Source organism: Pygocentrus nattereri, chromosome 7 (assembly GCF_015220715.1).
Source record: "Pygocentrus nattereri isolate fPygNat1 chromosome 7, fPygNat1.pri, whole genome shotgun sequence".
Lineage (NCBI taxonomy): Eukaryota > Metazoa > Chordata > Actinopteri > Characiformes > Serrasalmidae > Pygocentrus > Pygocentrus nattereri.
In genome coordinates this window covers 27,248,466-27,265,765 of record NC_051217.1, presented here as the reverse complement: position 1 = coordinate 27,265,765, position 17,300 = coordinate 27,248,466, and the positions used below count along the sequence as shown (strand labels likewise).

The window sequence follows — 17,300 nt, the reverse complement described above, 5'->3', positions numbered from 1 at the left end:
CATAGCTTTAGAGTGAGACAAAGGTCAGATGCATTGCTTTTCCAATGTTTACTGACTCTACATTACGTGCTGCTGCCACATTGAACATCCAAGATGGCACACACACGGTGAAAAAAAGAACATTTGAATTCTGATCTTTTTTGAATTCTGATCATTTTTCCAAGATGGTGGCACACAGTAGTGCAGCAGCTTCTTACGCTCCCAGAGAGACCCCTGTTTTTAGTGTTTTTGGGAGTTAACTGGACCGTGAGTACAATGTTTCGTTCCAACTCATGTACCACATGTGATGCGAATGACAATAAAGCCTTATCTTATCTTAGTATTCTCATTACGGCACAGTTGCCAAGTCCACTTATTACAAGTGACTTTAGGCTTATTGTTCATTAAAGTCGCATATAAATATTGCTAATCGTTGGTTGTGTTTTGGCCTTATTTCATTTGGGCTTGCTCTCTGATCCTGTCTCTCTCTACTATACCTGTCTAATAAGACGAAACTGCTACTTTGTACATATATACAAATACATATATACAGTATATATATGTGTATAATACATGTATATACATTTACTTTTGGGCTTATGTGCATAGACTGGTTGCTTGTTTATATTGTAAGACCTGGCATGGCCACAAATCACATACATATCTGATCTAGGACCACATATGAAAGTGGCTCAGGAAAGATTTCATAAGATTACATTTTTGTGTTCACACAGATCTGAAAGCATCAGGTCTGTGTCACATTCAAGGGAAAAATTGAATTTGTGCCACTTCAGGGTGGTAATGTGAACATAGGATTAAGGCACTTACCTTAAGCTCTCCCATAAAGATTTTTCTTACCCTGTGCTTGTATCATGACCAATTCATTACATGTAAATCTGATTTTAGCACAAGAGAGATAATGGCTTCCATTTGATATGTTTCAGAAAATAATGGCCTAGGAGGGTAATAAGGTACCCTCTCTAGATTCCAAAGTAATCTAACCTGGGGCAGAGGTGGCCAGTGCCACCTGCTGGCACCTTAGTGTGAAGTATGTCCACTCTTCAGGCAACCCCAGTTATATAAAGTGAGACAGTCAGCCATTATCAATAAAGAAGTTACCAGTTAAATATTCTCATATGTACCCTGTGTTAATGTTTACACTTCATGGTGCAAATCTGCCATCAGGGCAATTACTGGTCAAACACTTGTCTTTAATGTTAGCCTTGTCCATTTTGCTTAAAGAAGCAGCCTTCTACATTAGAAAAGCACAGTTACAAACATTAAAATATGTGAAATAGTATAGTGTTTTCGCTTTGTTTTGCCATGCTAATTGTGGATCACATGAGTGAAGATTATAACCAGTCATACAGTATCATAAATATTTTACACTGGTAGGAACAAAATCAGTTTCAGTTTTTTTATGTGATTAACCAGTTCATAAAAACAGTTCTTTTAATAAAGTAGGCCTAATATAAGCATAGAAGAAAATCATCAGCTGTTGTTTGATTTTGTTTTACTTAGTTTACAGTCTACTAAATTCAGTTCTAACATGGCCACCCCATTCTAAACATCTTGACTCTGCAACTGTATCTGCCCAATTTAGCAGTGCTTTAGTATATCTCTAACTAATGTCATTGTCAGTACAGTTTCCTTCAGCCTTTTGTGGGAAATGAGTTCTCCCCTCTGGTCCCTTTCCTAACTAGAATGACAATAACTGGCAATAAAGTCTGATTGACATTCTTGAAACTTGAACGTAAACCTATTTAAAATTAACATAGAGTGATACAAATTTAATCAGTGAGATTTGCTTAATGTTGAAAAAATTAAGATAATGGTAAATAGATTATAATATAATTTTAGCTCTTTTAAATTTGATATTACTTTTGCGAATACAATAGAAATATCCCCACACCCATGATGACCATACCTGTGGCCTCTACCATGCCCTCCAGAATCACCACAATTTCAAATTCCTCCTTCTCCATCTGTGCCTGTGACATTTCCCAGAATGGGCTCTTCTCATTGATCTCATGTGAAATGATGAGGGGCGACACCAGGAAGAGGCGATCATCCCCTGTATCAAAGCCGATGTTGATGTCCGTCTGATTGAGTGGGATGAACTCACCCTCTTTGGTCTGCTCTGAGCGGATCAGCTTGGCTCGAATTGAGGCTTCCACAATATGGGAGTTCCGCAGGTCTCCCACACGGAACATTAGGCACAGTTTGTTGTCCCGAACCGAGATCACAGCCTTATGTGAGAACATGAGAGTTTCAGCCCGGTTCTTGGGCTGTGAAATCTTCACAAACATGCAGCCCACCATCATGGCATTGACAATCGAACCCAGGATGGCTTGCACCAGGAGAAGGATGATTCCTTCTGGACACTTCTCTGTAATCACCCGGTAACCATAGCCTATAGTCGTTTCTGTTTCAATAGAGAAGAGGAAAGCAGAGACAAACCCATTGAGGTTCTCCACACACGGGGTCCATCCTTCCTCATTCATGTGCAACAGATCCCCTCTAATGAGTGCAATTAGCCACCAGAGGAACCCAAAGAAGAGCCAGTTCAGCACATAGACCAGAGTAAAGATGAAGAAGCTGAAGCGCCACCGCAAATCCACCAAAGTTGTGAAGAGGTCACTAAGATAGCGGTAGGTTTCCTGAACATTGCCATGGTGCACATTGCACTTTCCATCTTTTTGCACATAACGCTGCCGGGGTTTTTTCAATGGTTCTGCGATCAGATGAGTGTGATCTGTTGAGATCTGCACCTCTCTCAAGTGTTTTGGGAGTTTCTTCACCTGCTAAATGAGAGATATAGAGAGAGAGAGATCAATCAGTTAAGGTTAAGTAATTAGTTTAATGTGTATAATACTTTATATGTATAAAGTATTATTATTGATATTTAATATTTAGTATTGAATAAGTATTATTCAAGTGCCTAGAAAACCAATAAAATTGTTAAAAAACTCTTTGATCAACAATGAGAAAAATAATTTAAAAAAGCTTTTTATCTGAGGTCTGCCTTCAATTGCATGTATGTCATACACTGATGTTTATCTGTTTTTGATGTGTTTATTCTGTCTGTTCACTTAAAGAAAGAAAATAACAAATGATGAGAACATGTGAAAAGCAGTTCCTTTAAAACGTTAAAACAAAAAACAAACAAGCCTTTGGAAAGTATGACAAAGCACTCAGAAGTTGTCCTCATCACTTCGGGATCTACAGCTGTATCTTTCTTATTTTGCCTTAATATTTTGGAGTGTCAGTGATCATTACAAAAAAAACTTTTGATCAGTTCTTTTAGACACTGTTTTTGTGTTAGACACCTAGTAATAAAGAGTTATCATAAAGTAGTTTTATTATAAAATCATTTTTAATTTGATCACTCCAATATCTTTCAAATTAATATTCTTGCAAGTGTCCTCTTACTCTTTCTTTGCTACATAACCTCCTGAACAAAAACAGATCCTCACACAACTGAAACTTTTGGTCAACAAGAACTTAAAAATGTGATGTGCTTTGTCTAAACAGGTAGATTGAAAAAGAAATAAAGAGCAAAGTTTTCAGGAAAAGTAAAGCATGATGGAAATAATTTGACATATTTGTTGGAATGTAGTATGGCTGTAATATGGTGAAAATTTTCTAACCTCTCTGGGTGTCACTCCTGTTTCCATGTCGTGGTCCATGTGGATGCAAGAGTCTCCTGCCATCCTCAGCTCAAACTGCAAACCTGCAATAAAGAAAGGACCAGTGAAGTTTAGTAAAATAGAATAGAATGGGATTGAACAGAATAATTCAGCAATAAATCATGACAAGGAGTAGGTTATACACAGTAACACACAACCCCAGGAGTTAACTATTTACAATTTGTTTAGTTGTTCCACTGACACAACTGCTGACCAAAAATGTTTAGGCAGGCTCGCTTAGACAGACTCAGAATTTAATGTCAGCCTTTTGTCACACAGATACCAAACAGATGACAGATCACATATGATCATATAAAAGTTGCAGAAAATAGGAAAAAGAAACCTTGCTACTTATATATGTGGACAGTAAAGCATTTATCATGGTAAAAAAGAGCAATGCTATCACCATTGCCACTAGGATTAGATCAAACCAAGTTTAATGTTAGTTGGTTAAGGACAAAAATTTCTGACACTGCCAGAACTTTATCATAGGATGTCTTTGGTGACAGAAGCAGTAAATCGGTCGCCGCAGAGCATGTCATATTAAACATTCAATTACCAACAGTTTTATCACACAATCAAAGAATTTGTTCACAAAATGTGATTTTTGTCTGCTATAGGGTTATCGTCACTTAAGCAAGAAATACTACAATGTGAGACTGACTCCAAGATTGAGAATGCGGAAAAAGTATGTGTAATTGAACCTGTAACTTATTATAAGTCAAAATGAACATCCAACATCAGCGATACACAATGAGCCACTTATAAATGTGTATAATTTAGACAGCTTGTGGCAAGTATTATTTACCACATCCCTTTTCAAAAAGGGTTTGCATCCTTCTCTATTAGTGTAGCAGATAAATGTATCTTGTAAAATCATTTATTACCACTGTGACATCATACTCTCAAACAAAAGCACCTTGGTCAATAACACCAAACAGTTATTTGTATGATTAATTAAAAACTCATTAGGAAGAATAGTTTCTGTCTGACTGTGTGGATTCAGGTTGGCTACTCTGTGCCTAAAAGAGAAACGCAGTCTCAGCTGTGCTTAGCAAAAGTGTGTTTTTTCAGGTAGTGCTATTTGCTCCCCAAAGACTCTCTGCATCAAGGCCATCATGCCATGAAACCCTGCTGCTACCCAGGGAAACACTTGTATACAAATATGTGACATAAATGCTGATAGCAGTTTATAGTCAGTTCAGCTTTCACCAGTAAAATGCATCCAGTTAAGGTGTAATAAATATTTCTCTTGATGTACAAAAAAGCTAAAAGAACTAAAAGTCACCACTTTATTGTTAATACTATTTGGGATGTTTGTTAACGTAAGATAGAGTGAGAGAGACAGATACATTTATTGTTCTATTTCTTATAATCCGATTTATGGATTGAAATTAAATATATTTTGCTTTCAAGCAAGTTATCAGCTTGACTATATAAACATGCTTTTTAAATTAAATTCAACTCAAGTTTATTTGTATAGCACTTTTTACAATGATGTTGTCACAAAGCAGCTTTACCGAAGTTTGAAAACATACAGTTATAACATACATACACTCACTGGTCACTTTATTAGGTACTTTATTAGGTATTAGTGCTAGTAAAAGGTTGGAACCTTTTGCCTTCAGAACTGTCTTAATTCTTCATGGCATACTTTCCAAGGTGTTGGAAACATTCCTCAGAGAGTTTGGTTGGTTATTTGAGTTACTGTTGCCTTTCTATCATCTCGAACCATTCTGCCCATTCTCCTCTGACCTCTCACATCAACAAGGCATTTTTGTCCACACAACTGCCGCTCACTAAATATTTTCTTTTTCAGACCATTCTCTGTAAACCCCAGAGATGGTTGTGCATGAAAATCCCAGTAGATCAGCAGTTTCCGAAATACTCAGACCAGCCCATCTGGCACCAACAACCATGCCACATTCAAAGTCACTTAAATCACCTTTCTTCCCCATTCTGATGTTCGGTTTGCACTGCAGCAAGTTGTCTTGACCACTTCTATGTGCCTAAATGCATTGAGTTGCAGCCATGTGATTGGATGATTAGCTAATTGTGTTAACAAGCAATTGAACAATTGAAGTGGCCGGTGAGTGTATATCCCCCAGTGAGCAAGTCAGAGGCGATGGTGGCATGGAAAAACTCCCTCAGACTGGAGGAAGAAACCTTGAGAGGAACCAAGACTCACAAGGGGAGACCCATCATCCTCTGGTCAAACAGTATTTACAATTTAATAAGCTAAATAACAAATAAAAGCTAAGAGCATCTCTGTTTGAAGTCTGGATGGTAAAGCTTTTGAAACTGCATTGGTAGTGGCAGTCTCTGACTGAGCCCATCTCTGACTGAGTCTTTATGAAAAGTGGGAGTGAGCTGAAACAGTCCCATCCTATCTCAATGCTAGTACATCTGGATGGCACAGTGATGTAATTGAGGGTGTTGCAGTTGGCATAAATGAACAGGAGAGTTGGTGATGGTGAGGAGGAGGCCCTGATGGTCAGTCTTCCAAAAGTGTTCAGCAGGACGGGAGGGCAGTCATTATCTCAGGAATAGTAACGCGACAAAATTAGTTCTGCTCAGGAGTATGACTGTAGGAATTTTTTTTTCCTTTTTCCTTTATTAATAAATATGATTTCCCCCAGAGTGTGGCTGGTGACTCCAATCTAACTATAACAGCATAAACTAAAAGGAGAGAACCAGAAAGTAACATAGATATGAGAGCACCCTGAGACACTGGGATTCCCCCACTCCACCTTCAACAAACCTGTGTGATCATGTGAAGTGGTAGGTCAACAGCACCAACATCTCAGTTTACTATAAGCCTCTGTGTCAATGAACCCCTGGATTTCATGCCTTTATCTAAAGGGGAAGGCTAATTATTAAAAGCTAAACTAAACAAATATGTTTTCTGTCTAGACTTAAAGGTTAAGACTGTGTCAGAGTCCCGAACATTAACTGGGAGATTGTTTCACAATTTTGGGGCTTTGTAAAAGAAAAGCTCTTCCCCCCATGGAAGTCTTCTGAATTTTAGGACAGTAGAAAACCAGCATTTTGTGATCTGAGTAAATGTGATGGTTCATACTAGGAAATAAGATCTTGCAGGTACTCCAGTGCGAGACTATGCAGGGCTTTATACATCAATAAAAGAATTTTATAGTCGATACGGAATTTGACAGGAAGCCAGTGTAACGCTGATAAAACTGGGCTGATGTGAGCAAATTTTCTGGTTTTAGTTACTTTACTCTAGCTGCAGCATTCTGAACTAATTGAAGTTTATTTAGGTTTCAGCTGGAGCATCCTGACAACAATGCATTACAGTAGTCTAGCCTTGAAGTTATAAAAGCATGTACCACTTTTTCAGCGCCATGTAGGGATAACGCATTTCTTAACTTTGAAATGTTTCGGAGGTGAAGAAACGCTGTCCTTGTAATGTTACCTATGTGTTGATTAAATGTTAGACCTGAATCAATTGTTACACCAAGATTTTTAGCTACTGAACCAGGTACTACAGAGAAATCAGCAAGATTTAACATAAAATTTGAACATTTATTCCAAGCAGCCTTTGGACCAAGAAGGAGAACTTCTGTTTTATCTGGGTTTAAAAGAAGGAAGTTCTGCAGCATCCAGTGTCTTATATCTTTTACACAATCTTCTACTTTATTTAATCTGGATTTATCATCTGGTTTGGCTGATATGTACAGCTGTGTATCATCAGCATAGCAGTCGAAACTAATTCCATGTCTATTTATAACTAAGCCTAATAGTAACATGTATAACATGAATAACAGAGGACCTAGAACAGAACTCAGTGTCACTGCTGAGGAAAGTCTGCCAACCAAAATTTAGTTAAAAGTTAATTAGTTGAAGAAGGTGTGACAGTGATAGATTGTGGTTGGAGCTAAACTCTTCAAGAAGGTAGAACTCCACAACCAGGGTTGGCGACCACTGCAAAAAAAAAAAAACATAAAATGAGACAAAACAAATGAAAGAATAAAAAATCTTTACAGGTAACATGTTTACATGTTTTACTTTTTTATACTACTGATAACTGATTTAATAAATAATTTTTAATTATTTATCTGTAAAATACAGTTTAATGCTCTAAAAATATTTCTTTCAAAATTGAGTCCTGTCAACCTTCTTTGTACATAATTCTGTCTTTTTGTCCTTTTGGTACAAACACTACACTTCAGTGCCATCAAGACAAAATGTTTTGTTACCCCTGCTTTAGAGAATTGGTTGTGTGCTATTCTTTGAGCGATTGATGGTTTAAAGCATATCAGGCTAAAGAGCAAACATCAATTTATTTGGAAGACCTTTTTTCTGTCAACAAATTGCCACCCAAATACATATAAAAAGGGATCATCTGACTTGCTGTCCTGTGCACTGGCACGTATAAGTATATAGTACAATGCTCAAAAAAATAAAGGGAACACTTAAACAACACAATATAACTTCAAGTAAATCAAACTTCAGTGAAATCAAACTGTCCACTTGCAAATGGAATAGACAACAGGTGGAAATTATTGGCAATTAGCAAGACACACTCAATAAAAGAGTGGTTCTGCAGGTGGGGACCACAGACCACTTCTCAGTACCTATGCTTTCTGGCTGATGTTTTGGTCACTTTTGAATGGTGGTGGTGCTTTCACACTCGTGGTAGCATGAGACGGACTCTACAACCCACACACGTGGCTCAGGTAGTGCTGCTCATCCAGGATGGCACATCAATGCAAGCTATGACAAGAAGGTTTGCTGTGTCTATCAGTGTCCAGAGGCTGGTGGCGCTTCCAGGAGACAGGCCAGTACACCAGGAGACGTGGATTAGGCCGTAGGAGAGCAACAACCCAGCAGCAGGACCGCTACCTCCACCTTTGAGCAAGGAGGAACAGGAGGAGCACTGCCAGAGCCCTGCAAAATGACCTCCAGCAGGCCACAAATGTGCATGTGTCTGCACAAACGGTTAGAAACCAACTCCATGAGGATGGTATGAGGGCCCAACGTCAACAGATGGGGGTCGTGCTCACAGCCCAACACTGTGCAGGACGCTTGGCATTTGCCAGAGAACACCAGGATTGGCACCCTGGCGCCCTGTGCTCTTCACAGATGAAAGCAGGTTCACACTGAGCACATGTGACAGACGTGACATAGTCTGGAGACGCAGTGGAGAGCAATCTGCTGCCTGCAACATCCTTCAGCATGACCGGTTTGGCAGTGGGTCAGTAATGGTGTGGGGTGGCATTTCTTTGGAGGGCTGCATAGCCTTCCATGTGCTTGCCAGAGGTAGCCTGACTGCCATTAGGTACCGAGATTAGATCCTCAGACCCCTTGTGAGACCCTATGCTGGTGCGGTTGGCCCTGGGTTCCTCCTACTGCAGGACGATGCTAGACCTCATGTTGCTGGAGTGTGTCAGCAGTTCCTGCAAGATGACGGCATTGAAGCTATGGACAGGCCCGCCCATTCCCCAGACCTGAATCCGATTGAGCACATCTGGGACATCATGTCTCGCTCTATCCACCAACGACACGTTGCACCACAGACTGTTCAGGAGTTGGCGGATGCTTTAGTCCAGGTCTGGGAGGAGATCCCTCAGGAGACCATCCGCCACCTCATCAGGAGCATGCCCAGGCATTGTAGGGAGGTCATACAGGCAGGTGGATGCCACACACAATACTGAGCCTCATTTTGACTTGTTTTAAGGACATTACATCAAAGTTGGATCAGCTTGTATTGTGTTTTTCCACTTTAATTTTGTGTGTGACTCCAAACCCAGGCCTCCATTGGTTAATACATTTGATTTCCATTGATGATTTTTGTGTGGTTTTGTAGTCAGCACATTCAACTTTGTACAGAACAAAGTATTCAATGAGAATATTTCATTCATTCAGATCTAGGATGTGTTATTTGAGTGTTCCCTTTATTTTTTTGAGCAGTGTATGCACAGGAGGCCTGGATTTGGAGACACATTTTGATCTGATTAATCAAACCACCTTAGGATATGATTATGTATCATTTATATTTATATTTCTGTGAACGCTAAGTGCTTTCACCAGCGGCAACAAACCAACTTATTAGCTGCGTCTTTACAGCAGAGCAGCTGAATAGCTTAATTTTTCTTTCCAATTTTCACTACTGTTCGTTTACAAGTTGTGTTAGCAATTTGTGATGTCTAAAAGTTTGCAATAGCCCTTTCATCTATACACAAGCATGGATTCTCTCTACAATTTTTTCTGAGAAAAAACACAGCCAGAGACTGATGTAGTAAAGATGGGTGGTACCCATATTTCATGTGACTAGTATCTGGATTTTATTCTGATAAGCTATGTGCATTTACACTTGGTAGTTAAATGCTTCTACAGTTAATCAGAGTAAAATCCAATTGCTGTGTGGGATGCATAAATCCACTCGTTGAGCAGCAACCATTTACCAATTGTAGATTAAGGCGTCTGCAGTGTGTTTCGCTCACAAAGGGAGTGAGGTCCTGCATAGGGCGGGGTTTTGGTTGTACTGGGAAGGGTTTTGGTAGAAGAATCGGTCATGAGAAAAAACATGTGATTACAATGCTATATAACATGTAGCTCAAATGCATCTCAGACCACCTCCTGGAGTGGTTTAACCAATGGGATTTGTATCTGTTTTAATTGTGTCTTAGGTGTGCTTACAATTTCATTTTTATTTTGTGTGGCTTTATCCAGACATAATCCTGATACTCAAGATGCAAGTGAACAGGTGTGAATGAGGATGGAGATACCACAAGAGGACAGAGTGTTTGTGAGTGGGTTTATAAAATTGACAACCTGATTTTATGGGTTTTGACAGGAAATGGTAAATCAAAATATTTCATGAGTATGGTGAGTTTCCTGTGCTTGTCTTACTTACTAAACCTAGCAATAAGTGGCTGAGTTGAATCAGGTGTGTTTGAGTAGTAAAACCACCTTTTATACATTTTTTATATGGTTTGTAGATTTACAATGTGTATTGTGTATTTATATGTATAATCATCTCCATGTCCACCTTCACTACATCCATAAACCTTCTCTGAGGTCTACCTCTTCTCCTTCTACCTGGCAGCTCCATCTCCAACATTCTTTGACCAATATATCCACTATTCCTCCTCAACACATGTCCAAACCATCTCAACCTGGCCTCTCTGGCTTTATCTCCAAACTGCTCCACCTTCACTGCCCCTCTGATCTGCTCATTTCTAATCTTGTCCATCCTTGTCACTCCCAACAAAAATCTCAGCATCTTCATCTCTGCCACCTCCAGCTCAGCCTCCTGTCTTTTAGACAGAGCCACAGTCTCCAAACCATACATCATAGCAGGACGCACTACTGTCTTGTAAACCTTCCCTTTCACTCTTGCTGCTATTCTTCTGTCACACATCAGCCCTGACCCCCGTCTCCACCCACTCCATCCTGCCTGCACCCTCTTCTTCACCTCTTTTCTACACTGTCCATTGCTCTGGATGGTTGACCCAACCTCTACTTACAACCTCTACTCCTTGCAGCTTCCCCTTTCCACCTGCCTCCCTCTCATTCACACACATGTGTTCTGTCTTGTCTCTATTGACCTTCATTCCTCTCCTCTCCAGTGCAAACCTCCACCTCTTCAGATTCTCTTCCACCTGCTCTCTACTCTCACCACAGATTACAATGTCATCTGCAAACATCATGGTCCATGGAGCCTCCTGCCTGACCTCATCTGTCAACCTTTCCATCACCATTGCAAACAAGAAGGGGGCTCAAAGCTGATCCCTGATGTAACCCTACCTTCACCTTGAAACCATTTGTCACTCCAACTGCACACCTCAGTACTGTCTCACTATCCTCATACATGTCCTGCACCACCCTAACATACTTTTCAGCTACACCTGACTTCCTCATACAGTACCACACTTCCTGTCTTGGCACCCTATCATATGCCTTCTCTAGATCCACAAAGATACAATGTAGCTCCTACTGACCTTCTCTGTGCTTCTCTACCAACACTCTCAATGCAAAAATTGCATATGTGGTACTGTTTCTGGGCATGAAACCAAACTACTGCTCACTTGATCTGAACCTCTTGCCTTAGCCTTGCTTCAACAACTCTCTCCCATACCTTCATGGTGTGGTCATCAACTTTATACCTCTGTAGTTACTGCAGCTCTGCACATCACCCTTGTTCTTAAAAATGGGGACCAGTACACTGCTTCTCCACTCATCAGGCATCCTCTCACTCTCCAGGAATTTGTTAAACAACCTGGTTAAAAAGTCCACTGCCTTCTCTCCTAAACATCTCCATACCTCCACAGGTATGTCATCTGGACCAACTGCCTTTCCATTCTTCATCCTTTTTAAAGCTGCCTTCACTTCCACCTTACCAATTCTCTGCATTTCCTGATCCACTATCTCTCCCCCTGTTGTCCTCCTCTCTCTCTCGTTTTCCTCATACATTAGTTCTTCAAACTACTCCTTCCATCTACTCAACACTCTCTGTTCACTCACTAGTACATTTCCATCTCTATCCTTCATCAGCCTAACCTGCTGTACATCCTTTCCAGCTCTATCTCTCTGTTTAGCCAAACGATACAAGTCCTTTACTCCTTCTTTACTGTCCAGCCTCTCATACAGCTCATCATAGGCCTGAGCCTTTGCCTTTGCCACCATTCTTTTCGCTATGCGACTAGCCTCACAGTACTCCTGCCTACTTCCTTCATCTTTCTGGTTATCCCACTTTTTCTTAGCTGCCTTCTTCTTCTGAATACTCTCCTGGACTTCCTCATTCCACCACCAACTTTCATTGTCTTCTTCCCTCTGACCAGATGAAACACCCAACACATTTTTGCCAGTTTCTCTCACCACCTTAGCTGTAGTTTCCCAGTCCTCAGGTAGCTCCTCACTGCCCCCAAGGGCCTGTTGAAATTTTTCCCTGAAGTGCCTGCAACTATCCTCCTCCTTCAGCTTCCACCGTCTAATCTTTGGCTCTTTCTTCACTCTCTTCCTCTTCTTTGTTTCTAATCTCATTCTACAGACAACCACCCTATGCTGCCTTGCTACACTTTCCCCTGGTAAGGGGAATCTCCAATCTCCTTTAGATGGCATCTCCTGCTACGGATATAATCCACCTGTGTGCACCTCCCTCCACTCTTGTATGTCACCCTGTATTCTTCCCTCTTCTGAAAATACGTGTTCACCACAGCCATTTCCATTCTCTTTGCAAAATCTACAAGCATCTGACCTTCCACATTTCTGTCTTTCACACCATACATACCCAGCACCTCTTCATCCCCTCTGTTCCCTTCACCAACATGTCCATTGAAGTCTGCACCAATCACCAATCTCTCCTCTCTAGGGACACCATCTACCACTTCATCCATCTTACTCCAAAATTCCTCTTTCTCCTCTAACTGACAACCAACCTGTGGTGCATATTAACTGACCACATTCAAAATTACACCATCAACCTCCAACTTCAGGCTCATGATCCTGTCTGACACCCTCTTTACATCCAGAACACTTTTCACAAGCTGTTCCTTTAGGATTATCCCTACTCTATTTCTGTTCCTCTTTACACCATGATAGAACAGTTTGAATGTTCTCCAATGTTCCTGGCTTTGCTTCCTTTCCATCTGGTCTCCTGGACACACAGAATATCTACCTTCCTTCTCTCTGCCTTTACTAGTCATTGTCCCTATGTTCAGAGTCCCTACACTAACCTCCACACTCCTGCCTTTCCTTCTCTCTCACTGCCTTCTAACCCGCCTTCCTCCTCTCCTCTTTGATGGTCTTTGACCTATAGTAGTCCCATTTCCCATGGTCCCATGGTCAACAGCAGTCATTGTTAACCCGGGCCTCGACCGATCCGGTATGGCAAACATATTTGTGTAAGGGGGAGCGAGGAGGCGGACGCACACGCTGAGATAAGCGAGATTTATTACGGGCAAATCAGGGTCGTGGTCAATACAGTCCAGGGTCAATGAGCCGACACGTACACATTTAGGGTATGACATGACAAAGACTTGAATCAACACAAACAAAGACCAGGTACAAAGCTACAAAGGTACAAAGACTGGCAAACGCAAGGGGCAAACACAGGGCTTAAATACACGTAACAATGAGGGACAGGTGAAAACAATCAGGGGCGGAGTACAAAACCAAAACACGAGCACATGGACAGGACTGGGAGGAGCCAACCGTGACAGTACCCCCCCCCCAAAGGCACGCACACCAGGGCGTGCCACACAGAACAAAACAAACCAACCCAACAAGAAAGCGAAACCCAGAAAAAGACAAAACCAAACTAGACAACAGGCACCAACACCGAAGCCAGAGCAGAACCAGAAACAGGCACAGAGGAAGAACCAGAAACGGGCACAGAGGCAGAACAAGAAACGGGCACAGAGGCAGAACAAGAAACGGGAACAGACGCAGACGGAGACACAGACACAGGAACAGACGAAACAGAACGAGGACAAAAAACGGAGGGAGGACGAGGAGGCACAACACAAAACGACGCCGACCGAGAGACGACCGGAGACACAGGACGAGGAAAACAAGAACGAACAACAGACCACGCAAAAGACAGGGGAACAGGCACCAAGACAGACACAGGAACGGAAACGTACACAGAAACAGAAACAGGAACAGAAACAAAAGGAGACACAGGAACGGGAACCACAACAGGAACGGGAACCGAGACAGACACAACAGTAGGGAAAAGGACAAAACCAGGGACTGAACAGGGCAGAAACAAAGGAACGGAAATAGACACAGAAGGCACAGAAGGACCACGGGGAACAGAGACAGAAACGGAAGGCCCAGGGTGAACAGACACAGACGAGGGCGGGATGGGTGGGAACAAAGGGGATGTAATGTCCACGGAGGCAGGCAGGCCTGCTACGACATCCACGGAGGCAGGCGGGCCTGCTGCGACGTCCACGGAGGCAGGCGGGCCTGCTGCGACGTCCACGGAGGCAGGCGGGCCTGCTGCGACGTCCGTCTCTTGTACAGGAGACAGCAATCTTCGCATCCAAAGGAGAGTCTCTTGTAGTGTGAGACTGCTCTGATGCATGAAGGGCGCGTCTGGAGGCGCGGCGACTGGCGGCGGGTCCGGAGGCGCGGGCTTGCCGCGGGTCCGGAGGCGCGGGCTTGCCGCGGGGTTCGGCCACGGGATCAGAAGTGCCGCGGGGTGTGGCCACGGGATCAGGAGTGCCGCGGGGTGCGGCCACGAGATCAGGCTTTCGGGCTGGGGACCTCTGCTCCAACCTGGAGGAACACACAGATACTGGACCCACTCGGCCGTTCCCAAAGCTCACTCGAGCGATTGGCAGCTCGCAGTGACGCTTGCGAACAAGCCGAGTACCAAAAAATGGGTCATCTGAATGCTCCTTCTGTCTGACCCCGTCTTGCACTGCAGGTCGCTCCTCCCTGCAGTGGCGCTCAAGACGGGCAGACCCAAGGCGCTTACCTGAGCTCTCGTCGCCCGGACACAAGGCGGGAATGTCCTCCGCTTTCTTGCGGGACCGACGAGACGCTTGTGTTCCCTCAGCGCCAGGGGATTTGCTGTCTCCGGCTTGGTGGCATTGGGACACGGCGAACTCGGGCTGCTTAGAAACAGCCGGAGTTTCGTCCCAACGGAACAACCATATGCCGGAGTCTCGCTTACCTGCTGCGTCCTGTGGTGGCCAGTCTTTCTGTAAGGGGGAGCGAGGAGGCAGACGCACACGCTGAGATAAGCGAGATTTATTACGGGCAAATCCAGGGTCGTGGTCAATACAGTCCAGGGTCAATGAGCCGACACGTACACATTTAGGGTATGACATGACAAAGACTTGAATTAACACAAACAAAGACCAGGTACAAAGCTACAAAGGTACAAAGACTGGCAAACGCAAGGGGCAAACACAGGGCTTAAATACACGTAACAATGAGGGACAGGTGAAAACAATCAGTGGCGGAGTACAAAACCAAAACACGAGCACATGGACAGGACTGGGAGGAGCCAACCGTGACAATTTGTGATCCGCATGATTGTTTTGGCACAAGTTTTACGCCGGATGCCCTTCCTGACGCAACCCTCACCATTTATCCGGGCTTGGGACCGGCACCAGAAGTACACAAAGTACACCCCTAATGGCTGGTTTATATTACGTATCTATATATACCCTATTTCCAAAAAATTTGGGACGATGTGCGAAATGTTAATGGAAACAAAACACAATGATGTGCAAAACCAGCCTTTAAACCCTTTATTTAATTGCAAGTACAACAAATCAAATGTTCATTTGAATTTCATGCCTGCAACACATTCCAAAAAAGTTGGGACAGGGCATCAAAGGCTCGTAACATGAGTGGATATAAAGACATGTAACACGAGTGGATATAAAAAAGCATCCTAGAGAGGCTGAGGCTTAAGATGAGGAGGGGTTCACCACTCTGTGAAAGACTGTGCAAGCAAATAGTGCAACAATTCAAGAATAACGTTTCCCAGCGTAAAATATCAAAGAATTTTGCTTTTCATTCATTCATTGCTAAAGACCACTCAGCTTGTTATCAGTGCACAGTTCAAAAGCCAACATTCATGATGGTATAGAGGTGCACATGACATGGGTGATGTGCACATTTGTGAAGGCGCCATTAATGCTGAATGATATATACATGTTTTATCAAACAAGAACAGGAAAATATTTAATTTTCAAAACAACAGCAATTGATCTCCTCAGTTCACAAACATTTACAGAGTTTGTTAAAAGATTTGATGAAACACAGTGGTAAACATGCCCCATCCCAGCTTTTTTGAAATTCAAAATGGGCATATATTTGTTATGTTGTGTTTGTAGTATTTTCATTTAAAATATGGTTTACATGCTTTGCATTTCATCGCATCCTATTTTTATTTACATGCTGCATAACGTGCAAACTTTTTTGCAAATGGGGTTGTACTTGGCAAATTAAAGATTCTGATCTGATTCTGATATGTGATGTATGGAACAATTTCCAAAATTTCAAAAATCATGTAAGAATAGCATCCTTGACTCTATGAAGTATAAGCACATTTTTAATTAAAATTTGGCTGCCTCTGTTAGTCATGATTGAACCAATCAATAGAACAGTGCTCTGAAGTAAATATTTGAACACACATAAAAAAGGATGATGCAAAAATGATTAAATATAGGGGCACCAATAACTGTAGCACATCTCTTTTTAAAATTATATTATCCCACTGAAAGGTTGGATTTATTTTATACTATCAGTATAAGATTCTTTTTTTATTTTGTGGAGCATTGTAAGTCAGTATATTACAGCATGATTCATCAAGATATTGCAGTGAGGTCTCACAGAACCATCCCTTTTTACAGACAAAAAAATAATTTGAAGAGCACAACAAACTGCACACACCAGACTTTCTCAGAGTAGAAGCTAATGTAAGAAAGCCTGTGAACAGTGAAGTATTCAACAGTACTTGCATATATACTGAGCAAACCATTTTACTACAGCCTTTTACATACCCCTCTCATTTCAGCTGACTGAAAAAAAATAGGACAACAAGTTTTAAACTGTCTCTTGACCAGCTGTGTGACACCTTATACTTAATTTATATGTAAGATTTTTATAAGACGTCTGTTGCTGTTGACTCTCAGCATGACCACA

At 42.0% G+C, this 17,300-nt stretch overlaps 1 protein-coding gene across 2 annotated transcripts in view; it reads right to left on the bottom strand.

Moving 5' to 3' along the window:
* The window catches only part of kcnj5 (potassium inwardly rectifying channel subfamily J member 5), a 48,584-nt gene that overhangs the window by 24,445 nt on the left and 6,839 nt on the right, over positions 1-17,300 (bottom strand). The window contains exons 2-3 of one of the 2 annotated variants that reach the window (XM_017723448.2): positions 3,630-3,712; positions 1,907-2,783 (exon numbers count right to left, since the gene is read on the bottom strand). In XM_017723448.2, the coding sequence (XP_017578937.1) occupies positions 1,907-2,783; positions 3,630-3,692 (940 nt within the window). In that variant the 5' untranslated portion in view covers positions 3,693-3,712. The remainder of the gene's footprint in view (positions 1-1,906; positions 2,784-3,629; positions 3,713-17,300) is intronic. The other variant, XM_037540129.1, reaches the window with a different exon arrangement.